Source organism: Hypanus sabinus, chromosome 1 (assembly GCF_030144855.1).
Source record: "Hypanus sabinus isolate sHypSab1 chromosome 1, sHypSab1.hap1, whole genome shotgun sequence".
Lineage (NCBI taxonomy): Eukaryota > Metazoa > Chordata > Chondrichthyes > Myliobatiformes > Dasyatidae > Hypanus > Hypanus sabinus.
In genome coordinates, this window is record NC_082706.1 from 103,889,308 (window position 1) to 103,902,865 (window position 13,558).

A 13,558-nucleotide genomic window follows, 5' to 3' on the forward strand; every position below is an offset into this window, starting at 1 on the left:
AGGGATAAATTTATAGCATAGACTCTTATGGTAAGACTCTTGGCAGTGTGGAGGATCAGAGGGATCTTGGGGTCCGAGTCCATAGGATGCTCAAAGCAGCTCCGCAGGTTGACTCTGTGGTTAAGAAGGCGTATAGTGTATTGGCCCTCATCAATCATGGAATTGAATTTAGGAGCCAAGTGATAATGTTGCAGCTATATAGGACCCTGGTCAGACCCCACTTGGAGTACTGTGCTCAGTTCTGGTCGCCTTACTACAGGAAGGATGTGGAAACCATAGAAAGGGTGCAGAGGAGATTTACAAGGATGTTGCCCGGATTGGGGAGCTTGTCTTATGAGAATAGGTTGAGTGAACTCGGCTTTTTCTCCTTGGAGCGACAGAGGATGAGAGGTGACCTGATAAGGGTGCATAAGATGATGAGAGGCATTGATCGTGTGGATAGTCAGAGGCTTTTTCCCAGGGCTGAAATGGTTGCCACAAGAGGACACAGGTTTAAGGTGCTGGGGAGCAGGTACAGAGAAGATGTCAGGGGTAAGTAGTTTACGCAGAGAGTGGTGAGTGCATGGAATGGGCTGCCAGCAACAGTGGTGGAGGCAGATACGATAGGGTCTTTTAAGAGACTTTTAGATAGGTACATGGAGCTTAGTAAAATAGGGTAACCCTAGGTAATATCTAAGGTAAGGACATGTTTAGCACAACTTTGAGGGCCAAAGGGCCTGCATTGTGCTGCAGGTTTTCTATGTTTCTAAGTTTCTAGACCAGTTGGGCTAGAAGGCCTCAGCCTGTAAATTTCTTCCCACTGCAGCAAATTCCATCATTTGAGTGAAATTTAAATCAGGATTAAAGGAAGAATTTTGTCAGGAATCTTATTCTAAAGCTCTCTCATTGCTTTAATGCCATTCATCGGTCAGTGATCTGAGCCAATGAAGTCCTGTGTAACACCGGTAAATATCTGACAGTACTAATATGCTACTGCTCACTCTGGGGGTACCCTACACTGTTTTAATTATTTGGGATGGGAGATTTCCACAGGAAGGCGACGGGCCCAGATGCATCCCCGGATGGGTTCTCCGGGCCTGTGCAAGTGAGCTAGCTGGAGTGTTTGCTGACATCTTCAACTGCTCCCTGCTTCAGTCTAAGATCCCCTCGTGTTTTAAGAAGGCAACGATAATCCCTGTGTCGAAGAAAAGCAAGGTGGCATGCTTGAATGACTACCGACCTGTGGCTCTAACATCAATTGCTATGAAGTGCTTCAAGCGATTGATTATGGCACACATCAACCATAACCTACCGGTCAACCTCAACGCTTTGCAATTCGCCTACCGGAGCAACAGGTCAACAGCAGATGCCATCTCTCTGGCACTACATTCCTCCTTAGAACACCTGGAGAATAAAGATGCATATGTAAGGCTCCTTTTCATTGACTACAGCTCTGCCTTTAGTACCATCATTCTAAATAAACTGATTCCTAAGCTCCGGAACCTGGGTCTTAGCACTCAGATCTGCAGCTGGATCTTCAACTTCCTCACAGACAGGACCCAGGCTGTGAAAATAGGGGACAAGCTCTCCTCTACAATCACTGTGAGAACCAGTACCCAACAAGGCTGTGTACTCAGCCCCCTGCTGTACTCACTGTACACCTATGATTGTGTAGCCAAGTTTCCATCAAACTCAATATATAAGTTTGCTGATGACACCACAATTGTAGACCGTATCTTGGGTAATGATGAGTCTGAGTACAGAGAGGAAATTAAGAACCTGGTGGCATGGTGCAAAAATAGTAACCTATCCCTCAACGTCAGCAAGACGAAGGAATTGGTTGTCGACTTCAGAAGGAGTAGCGGACCGCAGAACCCCATCTACATCGGTGGTGCGCAGGTGGAACAAGTCAAAAGCTTTAATTTCTTCAGGGTGAATATCACAAATGACCTGACTTAGTCTAACCAAGCAGAGTCCACTGCCAAGAAATCCCACCAGCGCCTTTACTTCCTGAGAAAGCTGAAGAAATTTGGCCTGTCCCCTAAAACCTTCACTAATTTTTATAGGTGCACCGTAGAAAGCATCCTTCTAGGGTGCATCACAACCTGGTATGGAAGTTGTCCTGTTCAAGCTGCAGAAGATCATGAACACAGCCCAGCACATCACACAAACCAATCTTCCATCCTTGGACTCACTTTACACTGCATGCTGTCAGAGCAGTGCTGCCAGGATAATCAAGGACACGACCCACCCAGCCAACACAGTTTTTGTCCCTCTTCCCTCCGGGAGAAGGTTCAGGAGCTTGAAGATTCGTACGGCCAGATTTGGGAACAGCTTCTTTCCAACTGTGATAAGACTGCTGAACAGATCCTGACCCGGATCTGGGCCGTACCTTCCAAATATCTGGATCTGATTTGCACTACCTTACTTTCCCTTTTCTATTTTCTAATTATGATTTGTAATTTAAATTTTTATTATATTTACTTTGATTTGTACTGCAGGGAGCGCGAAGCGCAGAAGCAAATATCACTGTGATGATTGTACTCTCTAGTATCAATTGTTTGGTGACAATAAAGTAAAGTATCTAAAGTATCTAAAAGTATCTGCTTCAATGTTACAAGTTGCTAGCACATTACTCGATCTGGGATGTCCTTGACAGGACTAAAGCTCCTCCATCTGCCTTGTGAATGGATAGAGAAGCAGGGTAGAACTTTGTCGCGTGCTCCTAAATCTGCCTTGTGAACGGACAGAGAAGCACATCAGAAATTTATCACATGCTGGTCTTCATTGGACAAGAATCACACAGATAAAAGTTCCCCATTTTCTCCAGTTATGGTTGTTTTCATTAAAGTGCGAAACATGATCTTTCCCAGTTACGGTCGGTTCCTGTCCAGGATCACTTAAGCAAGTTTGCACACTATTTTGACAGTTGAGAGCTTTGCTCACTAAAGTCATTTCTAAACACTGAACTGAAATCAACGGTAGGACATGTTGCTGCTGTGATATTCATTGAAGCTATGTCTTAATTTCTGCTGTGGTTCACCTGGAGTCAAAGGAAACTGAGAACTGCACACTGACATCAGTTTCTTCCATTTAAGGGAGCATCTTCAAACTCCATTGCGTCTTGAAACCTTAAAATCAATTTCCATCCAATAAACAGTTCCTAAAGCACAGCTTTGGAAAGATGATGAGGTGTCCAAATTTGTTCTGAGCAAGATCCCATAAACATCAAAAGATAATGGCTCGGTCACCAGCTGGAGAAAAAAAGATCCAAAGGCATTTTATAAACACAAAAGATATTGCAGATGCTGAAAATGCAGAGTAACACGCACACAAAATTCTGGAGGAGCTCAGCAGATCAAGCGGCATCAATGGAAAAGTCCTGATGAAGGGTCTCAGCCTGAAACATTGACTGTTATTCGTTTCCATAGATGCTGCCTGGCCTGCTGAGTTCCTCCAGCACTTAGTGTGTGTCGCCCTATAATGCATTTTGTTATTTTTCTTAAGGAGATGGACCAGGGAGCGGTTTGCAAATCTATTGCATTGATATCACTTCCAGCAGCTGGAGTGGAATGTGTGTGTCAGGATGATGCATGCCTATCTGTTTGCAAAGAAAGTAAATACGAATCTCATTATTGAAGCAAAATAAAACAACTTCAGTGGTTTATCTTCCTTCATGAACTGGCAATTTTTCTCTCCTACATTTACTTTTGTTTAGTTGCAGCATTTATTGCCCACCCTAATTATCCTTGAGTGTGGGGGAGGGGTGAACCACCATCTTGAACCGCTGTAGTTCTTCTGGTGAAGGCGTATTTTACGGGGAGAAAGTTGGAGAAGGAGTTGCAGGAGTTAGTTTGGCAATATATTTCCAAGTCAGAATGGTGTGCTAGTTGGAGGAAAAGTGCAGGCGATGACGCTCCTAATCAACTGTTATTTCACAGAATTAGCCAGGACATGTTAAAAAAAAACAATCTGCACAATGTTATCCATATTATCATTAAGTTCATTTTGTGGATTAATTTTGTCTGTGAAGATGCTCTAATCTTTCCATCCATTGGGTCATTACAATTGGTCACAGTCACTCATTGGTAGATCAAGCTTTACTCTGTGATCATAGATAAACTGCTTGATTAAACCACCCAAGATGGTTATCGGGCCATTGGTGTTTGTGGCATCCTTCTGTGTACTAAATGGCCATTGTGCAGCCTGTATTACAGGAATGAGTACATTCCAGAAGGCACCTCATTGATGGTGAGGGGTCGCTTGAGTCTGGAATGTAGATGGTTCTTTCCTCTTTCTTGCTTTTCCAATATTTTTATTAATTTACATATAAGAAATCAGAGTACAAGAAAAAAAAAGTATATATATCAAGTTCTTTTTAAGCTTGTGATGGTCTGCCTTCTCCCTGTGGTGATTCAGTAACAGGGATCTGCTGTGCTTCTTTCCCCACTCTCTCACCGTCAGCTTCCTGGAGCAGAAACTCCTGGCGATGGAGAGCCAGCACAAGGAAGAGATGGAGAGCCTGCGGCAGGAGAGGGGGAGCCTCCAGGACCTGGTGCTTCGGCAGAGTCGCCTGATCGGTGAGCTGGAGACGCAGCTGGGCTGGGTCACCATCAACAACACCAGCCTGCAGAAGGAGCAGAAGCAGCTGGCCGAGACGGTGAACAACCTCCTCCAACTGGTCTCACGGGGGTCAGGTCAGCAGACTCCCCTTCTGTTCAAAAGTATGCCTTGCTGGTGAAAAACATTTACAGAAAATACAGTACAATCAGCGGGCGTCTTCCCTTCATTCCCCTAACAAGCCAATGCGCATCATTACTTGGTAATTGCTTTAGTATTGTCACATGTACTGAGATACAGTGAACAGTTTTGTTTGCATTCCATGTATAACTATATCGAGTTGGTACAAAGAGAAAAATAATGGAATGCAAAATATTTATTTATTGAGATAGGCCCTTCCAGCACTTCAAACCCCCCTTCCCCCGATTTAACCCTAGCCTAATCACAGGACAACCTACTAACCTGTACGTCTTTGGACTGTGGGAGGAAACCCATGCGGTCACGGGGAGAACAGACAAGTGGGAATGGAACCTGGGTCACTGCTACTGTAAAGCATTGTGCTAACCACTACACTGACGTGCTGGTCCCCTATGTTACACATGAGTGTAGTGCAGGCAGACAAATACATTGCAATGGCCATGGTGAAGTAGATAGTAAGGTCAAGAGTTCATCTTTGTCATTACCAGTGTTTTCACTGTGCGTCAATGCTGCTCACGGTTTCCATTTAAGAAAAGTACCTGGGGGTCTGTGACGCAGGATTCAGTCTCTTACTGTCCGGAGGCAGCAAGGACCTGGACCGTGGCCTTCCGCACAGCCAGTCTGTTGGTTGTGCCAAGCTTCAGCGCATCTACTGTCTCATACTCCTGCCCTCTGGCAGGGCGGCAGCATTCGACTCACGGATGTCCTGTTACACAAGAAGACCAAAGACATTCAGTGTGTAAATGCTAATTGTCAACAGGGTAAGGACTTCACCAGAGAGAGCTGTCAGTCTGGTTGTGGGGGGTGGGGATTCTCTTAGCCAGACTGGTGTGGGGGATCCCCTGTAAACAGAACAATTTGTATTGATATAGCACGTTTTACAGTAGCAAAATTCACAGGAGTGATATCCACCCTTTGGTATGCAACCACACTGGGGTCTAACAGGTTTAAGGGATTGTTTTGTGGAAAGTCTTCAAGCAGCAGGGAGTTTCAGGAGGGATTTGCAGCAGCTCTTTTCTTTGCCACAAGTAGGGTGAAGTGCAGAGGATTAAAGCAGAGATCCTGGGGGTTGTAGGAGGCTGGGAGGGAGGGAGGGAGCAATTTAAAAGCAAGGGTGAGGGATTTACATCCGAGGCTTATCCATTGAGAGTTGGCAGAAGAAGGGGCGATGACCATTGCTAAACAAGTCTGATTCCGGAAAACTGCTGCCTCTCAAGTGAATCGGTTCTTATTAATGAGCGGGAGAGCTCTCTCCTGTGTTACAGAGAGTATTTGTCACTCATCAAGAAAGAAGCACCATTGCTTTGCTACTTGGGGGATCTTGCTGTGCACAGTTGGCTGCCGTGTTTTGTCCATTCTCACAGTGACTATGCTGGATGTAAAGAGTGTTGGGATGTCCTGAGCTTGTGAAAGCACGAGGTGCAGTTCTCCATCTTAGCGTGTCAGAGTCATCTCATGCACAAGTTCCACAGTGAATTTCTCATTCTCTCCAGCACTATGTCCACCCACACTGCATTTTTTTGCACCTGACATGTAATTCTGAACAAGGACTCCTAAGCAGCTGGAGCATCAGTAACTCTACAGCTTCACGACTCATCTGCTGCCTCAGTCTTTGAACTTGCAGTCCTGGGAACACATCAATAACCTTGGTTCCATGTAATGCTGCTAACTCTGATTCATCACATGACTTCTTCCATAGCCCTCCCACCCCCCCACAATCCCACCATTGGTTGCCCAACCTCCCTTATAGAGACTTGCCTTCCCATGGCCAATCAGAAAGTAAATGTAAAGTACCAAGTAAATTTATTGTCAAAGCACATACATACAATCATATACAATCCTCTGCAACAGCAGACAGAGACACAATTGAGCTGCAGTCAGGAATGAGAGTGAATGTGAATGAGGTTGCAACATCTAAAGAGAAGCTGGCCTGACCAAACAAATTGCATTACTGTTGTGGCAGGGCTTCGCATACACCAGACCAATACAGGTTTAAAGGCAAAACTTACAGGAAATGCAACAAAGTAGGGCACGTTCAAAGAGTATTTTGGGCAGACAAAAACAAATGAACTGCACAGGAAAGAGAAAAAGATTTTTTAAAAAGTCAGGTTGCAGTTTCAAAAGGAGCAGTAATCTGCACACTGTTGTTGAAACATCTGATAATGATGAGGGTGATGCAGGACTGAGCAGCCTTGAGATTTACAGTGTGAAAACTAACAATAGACAGAAAGATGACTTACGCAAATTAATTAAAATGGAATTGGACACTGGCTCGAAGGTTTCAGTCACTCCACAAAGTGAGTTTGAATGGCATTTAAAAGATATTGAGCTGAAGCCTGCCGATACCTTGTTAAGAACTTATACCGAAGAAAAGGTAACTCCTGTGGGAATGACATTTGTAACAGTGAAATGCAAAAACCAACAAGCCAAAGTGGGCTTGTATGGTGTAAAAACAAGAGGGCCAGCAATGTGAGGCTATGAGTGGCTGAAATAAATACAACTTGATTGAAGACCTACCTACCATCTACATGTCACATCCTTTGTAGTAGCGCCAACTGAAAGCAAATTATGAAAGGTACTGGATGATGCCACAATGGCGTTCAAGGATGGCATTGGAAAACTCAAATATATCCTGGGTAAAATAGTGTTAAATGAAAATGTCGCACCTAAGTTTTTCAAAGCCCGTCTGGTTCCTTAAACCATCCGTGATAAAGAAGCCTGTAAGCTGGAACACATGGAGGCTGAAGGAATTCTTTCCAAGGATGACTGGAGCCTTTAGGCAATGCCAGTGATCCCAGTACCTAAGAAGAATGGGTCTGTGGTGATTTTAAGGCTACTATCAACCCAGTACTGAAAGTAGATCAATGCCCTTTACTCAGGATAGAAGATATCTTTGCAAACCTTTCTGGAGAGAAACACTTCAGCAAAGTGAACTAAGCTGAGGCCTACCTACAGATGGAGATGGAAGAAGAGTCCGAAGTGTTTCTCACCGTCAACACACAGGAAGTGATATATATCGCTCTGCAGTATCTTTTACTGTGGTCATAAAAGGGTTACACAAGTACGCTGAGAAAATTCAAAAGTGGTGGATGCTCCAAATGAAAGGAAGCCTCACAATTGCGGTCCTTTTCAGGATTTGTCAATTACTATAACAGGTTCCATCAAAATCTGGCTACTGTTCTTCACCCCTTGCACTCATTACTACAGATCAGAAAGAAATGATATTGGACAAAGCAGTGCGATGGGCCTTTCCAAAAGGTAAAGGAAACGGCGACGTCCGAGTCTGTACTCACACATTAAGATCCACATCGTCCAGTGAACCTTGCCATCCACTGTTTGGGATGTCAATACACCCAGAAGAAAGGTATCCAGAGCAGTCAGTACCGCTTTTTGCAGTCACAGGGTCAACTCCTACAGCCACCATGGAGAGGCCTCAGAACCCAAGATCATTTCATAGCCACAACTCTCAACTGCCAAGCAGACTGACACCCTTGTCAAGAAAGATATTATCCCTCAAGAGTAAGGAATCCTCTGCAATGATTAAACCTAAATCAATTTAAAATTTACTATGCTGTGGATGTCTAAATAGTAGTTGGGTTATATATTATACCAGATATATTGAGTTGGAGTTTATAGCTCAGGAGGGAGGAATGTTGTGTATTTAATGTTTCAGAAATGTTTGAGTAACATTGTAAAAATATTGATTAAACATTCTTTGTTGCTCACATAATGCATTGTGTGTTATCTGTAAAAGTACGTAAATGGCATACGTAATCACACCACTACTTCGTACATGCACTCCTTACTTAAAGTAAACTCGAAGTTCTGGACGGCTTTGTTTTTATTTTGATTTGTTTTTATGTTTTGGAGTTACAAAACATAAAATGATGATTAAAGATGATTTGCCTTATTTGTACATTGAAACATACTGTGAAATGCAGTAATTTTACATCAATGACCAATAGAGTCCAGGGATCATGCTGACGATAGCCCACAAGTGCTGCCATATTTCCGGCGCCAACATAGTATGCCCACACCTCACTAACCCTAAAGCTAACCGTGTATCTTTGGAATGTGGGAGGAAACCAAAGCACCTGGTCACAGGGAGAATGTATAAATTCCTTTTAGATAGCGGTGGGAATCAAGCCCTGATTGATGATTGTTGGCACTGAAGTGTGATTGCATTAACTGCTACTCTGTTGCACCACTTAATAATGATAATAATAATAGATATAGCCATTCCAACTACACGTACCGTGATCAATAAATGTAAAATCCAGAAATATGCTGAATTAAAAGAGGAAATTGAAAGACTATGGAACATGAACACGGTATACATTGTTCCAATAGTGATATCTACAACTGGTATCATCGCAAAGTCACTACACAATGGCATTAAACAATTAGGGGCTACACAGCAACATCTACATAAATCTCCAGAAAGCCACAATACTAATCACCACTAGAATAATCCAAAAGTTCCTAGCAATTGAGAAATGAGTGTGCTGGGCTATGTCTGCACCTCTGGTTTCACCAGGTGAGCTGAGAGAAAAAAATAAATTAATTACAATAATAATAGCAGTAATCCTAATAATAGGATTGTTCCTGCTTCACAACTAGCAGCTAGAACCAACCATTTCCCATCAGCACTTGGTGTGTGCCTTGACTGACAGTTTGGTCATTGAGATCTTAGCCCTGTGGAGCAATTGAAGTTGGAGGAACCATTATTTTAAAAACAACAAATTCACATTAAATAACATCACTCAACATCAGTGTTGAGTTGTCAGCACTATAATAACAACAGGACGTTCCGTGAATTGGTTTTGACTAAAACATGGAAGAATTGTAGTGGGTGAGATCCCACTGGTCTGATGAAGTGTGATTTGAAAAAGCCACATTCCTCCAACACTTGCCACTTGCCCCTTGGTTAAAAAGTGCCAAAGTCAACCTCACAGATCCTTCTGTATACTTAAACTCTTATGTTCTTTAAAATAACAGAAGACATGACATTGAATCCATGCTGGTCAAATGTCGGGGGGATTATTGCAGTCAATCCAGCAAATTAGGATGTACGCGCGCAGCAAGGAACAGGGAAGGGAGGGATGGGGGGATGGTACTACTGAAAGGTTGTGAATCAGAACTGGGGCCAGAGACAGAAAAATGGAGAATCTAGATGAACTCGGGGGTGGGGGGGGGGGGGAGTCAAACAACATCTGTGGAGGAAAAAGGATGCACAATGTTTTGGATCAAGACTCTGCATCATTTTGTTCAGGGGTTTGGTTTCACATCCTAGCATCTGCAGCCACTTTTATCCAGATAAATTCAGATTCAACAGTGAAGGGGACGGTGTGACATCCAGGGAAAGAATGAAGACAAAGCCTGGGGGAAGCAGAGGAATTCTATTAAACATAGGCAGATTATTTCCTAGAACACATAGAACATAGAATAGTAGCACAGAAGAACAGGCCCTTCAGCCCTCTGTAACTGGGCCAGCGATGATGCTAATCTAACAATCACTTGTCTGAAAATGGTCCATCTCTCCCCCCCCCCCCCCATTTTCTGACTGTTTAAATGCCTCTTAAATGTTGCTGTCATATCCGATTCTACCACCTCACCTGGCAATGCTTTCCAGGTGCCTAGCTGTCTTTATGTTGAAAAACCTGCCTTGTAAATCGCCTTTAAACAGTGCCCCTCTCAACTGAAACATATGCTCTCCAGTACTTTATTTCTCCATGCTGGGAGAATGATTCTGACAATCTACCCCTTCCATGGCCATTATAATTCTGTAAACTTCTATGAAGTCGCCCCTCAGCCTCCTAGTCTCCAGAGAAACAATCCAAGTTGGTACAACTTCTCCTTCTAGCTAACACTCTCCTATCTAGGCAACATGCTGGTGAGCCTTTTCTGAACTCTCTCCAAAGCCTCCACATCTTTCCTGTACATCCCAACTGGCAGGTCTTTGGGAGTTGGGAGGAACCCACAGTACCCGGGGGCAAACCCATGCGGTCACAGGGAGAAACTGCAAATCCCACACTGGCAATGGTCAGGATTGAACCTGGGAGGCAGGAGCATTCCCTGCTGCATCCCTGAACAGCTCCAACCATGCTCAGGGGCTTTCAGATTTGGCCTTGCCTTGACCAGAAACGGTCCTGCTATGAAGGTCACATAGCTTTGATATGTTTTGAATAACTCTGCTTCGAGATATGTTAAAAGCTGACCTGCCTTATTAGACAGAGCCAGCAACAGCAGTGCTTCTGGCATTCCTCAGTGTACCACTGCCAATGCTCTGCTCAGATTAGGGATATTTAAGGAGCAGAAAGGACCTCACTGACTCTTCATCCTCAATCTTCCCAGTTTAAACAAGCCTAAACAAATTATTTATGTTTTATATTAAACGTCATGGAGAGAACAGAGAAGATATATTTCATTTAAATTAACTTTAGAACAGGACCTTCTTGCGTCCTTGCAACGAAGAGGTTGAGAACGTTTCCTCTCTCCTCCATGCATAGCTAACATTCACCAATATTTTGTTATTTCAAAGTAAAAAATTAATCTGCTTCTATTCTTGCAGGTTAGATACCTGTGAGAGGTTATACCAAATCCCACACAGCAAGCCGTAGCTTCCCAGGAAATTGTGATTCATTATTCACTGCCAAGTAATCTCGAAAGAATCATCAATGGACAAATCCCACACAACAGATCGGTGTTCAGTTCAATTGCTGAATTTACAGAGAAGGTGTATCACTCCACTGCTGGGTGTGGGGTTGGGCATATTACTAGCATGAATATTATCCCAGAACCTACTGATTACCACCTACCTACTAACCCACTGACTCTCACAGCAAGAGACAATACTTCTTCCCAACCTATTACTTATGAAAATGCTATTCCCTTTTCTCAGTTTCTTCATCTCTGCCACATCAGTTCCCAGGATGAGCCTTTCCTTTCCAGAACATGAGAGGTGTTCTCCTTCTTCAAGAACAGGGGTTCCCTACCTCCACCAATGATGCTGTCCCCACCCACCTCGCTTCCATTCCCCTGATGTCTGCCCTAACCACCACCTTAACAAGGACAGAGTTCTTCTTGTCCTTACTGAGAACCCCATGAGCCCCTGCAATCAGCACATCATTCTCTGTAACGTCCTCCATCTTCAATGGGATCCTACCACCAAACCCATCTTTACTCTGCCCCCTCCTTCCCTCACTCCACTTTCCACAGGGATCGCTCCCCCTGAGGTCGCCTTGTCCATTCATGCCTCTCCCTCCTGGCAATTATCACTGCAAACAGAAGGAGTGCTGCACCTACCCACTTCCCTCCTCCCTCACCCCCCATTCAGGGCCCCAAGCAGTCCTTCCAGGTGAGGCAACACTTCACCTGTGAGTCTGCTGGGATCAGCTACAGTATTTGGCCCTCCCAGTGTGGACTCCTTTTCATTGGCGAAACCCAACACACCAGCAACAACAAGCAGGATTTGCTGGTGACCAACCATTTCAATTCCAATCCCCTTTCCTATTCCAACATGTTGGTCCATGGCCTCTTCTACTGTCATGATCAGACCTCTGTCAGGGTGGAGGAGAAACACCTCATATTCCATCTAGATAGCCTCCAACCAGATGACATGAACAATGATTCTCTAACTTCCAGGAATTTTCTCAGTACTGTCCCTCCCACAGTGTGACACTCCCTCAGTACCGTCCATCCCACAGTGTGACACTCCCTCAGTACCGTCCCTCCCACAGTGTGACGCTCCCTCAGTACCGTCCCTCCCACAGTGTGACACTCCCTCAGTACCGTCCATCCCACAGTGTGACTCTCCCTCAGTACCGTCCCTCCCAGTATGACGCTCCCTCAGTACCATCCCTCCCACAGTGTGACTCTCCCTCAGTACCATCCCTCCCACAGTGTGACACTCCCTCAGTACCGTCCATCCCACAGTGTGACTCTCCCTCAGTACCGTCCCTCCCACAGTGTGACACTCCCTCAGTACCGTCCATCCCACAGTGTGATGCTCCCTCGGTACCTTCCCTCCCACAGTGCGACACTCCCTCGGTACCGTCCCTCCCACAGTGTGACACTCCCTCGGTACCGTCCCTCCCACAGTGTGACACCCCCTCGGTACCGTCCCTCCCACAGTGTGACACTCCCTCAGTACCGTCCCTCCCACAGTGTGACGCTCCCTCAGTACCGTCCCTCCCACAGTGTGACACCCCCTCAGTACCGTCCATCCCACAGTGTGACACTCCCTCAGTACCGTCCATCCCACAGTGTGACGCTCCCTCAGTACCGTCCCTCCCACAGTGACACTCCCTCAGTACCGTCCCTCCCACAGTGTGACACCCCCTCAGTACCGTCCATCCCACAGAGTGACACTCCCTCAGTACCGTCCATCCCACAGAGTGACGCTCCCTCAGTACCGTCCATCCCACAGTGTGATGCTCCCTCAGTACCGTCCCTCCCACAGTGTGACACTCCCTCAGTACCGTCCCTCCCACAGTGTGACGGTCCCTCAGTACCGTCCATCCCACAGAGTGACGCTCCCTCAGTACCGTCCATCCCACAGTGTGACACTCCCTCAGTACCGTCCATCCAACAGAGTGACACTCCCTCAGTACCGTCCCTCCCACAGTGTGACACTCCCTCAGTACCATCCCTCCAACAGTGTGACACTCCCTCAGTACCGTCCATCTCACAGTGTGAGACACCCTCAGTACCGTCCCTCCCACCGTGTGACACTCCCTCAGTACCGTCCCTCCCACAGTGTGACGCTCCCTCAGTACAGTCCATCGCACAGTGTGACACTCCCTCGGTACCATTCCTCCCA

The 13,558-nt window shown here is 45.4% G+C and overlaps 1 protein-coding gene across 1 annotated transcript in view; it reads left to right on the forward strand.

Annotated features, from left to right (window-relative positions):
* The window catches only part of LOC132396018 (angiopoietin-1-like), a 162,412-nt gene that overhangs the window by 109,925 nt on the left and 38,929 nt on the right, over positions 1 to 13,558 (forward strand). The window contains exon 4 of the mRNA XM_059973321.1: positions 4,444 to 4,676. Within this exon, the coding sequence (XP_059829304.1) occupies positions 4,444 to 4,676 (233 nt within the window). The remainder of the gene's footprint in view (positions 1 to 4,443; positions 4,677 to 13,558) is intronic.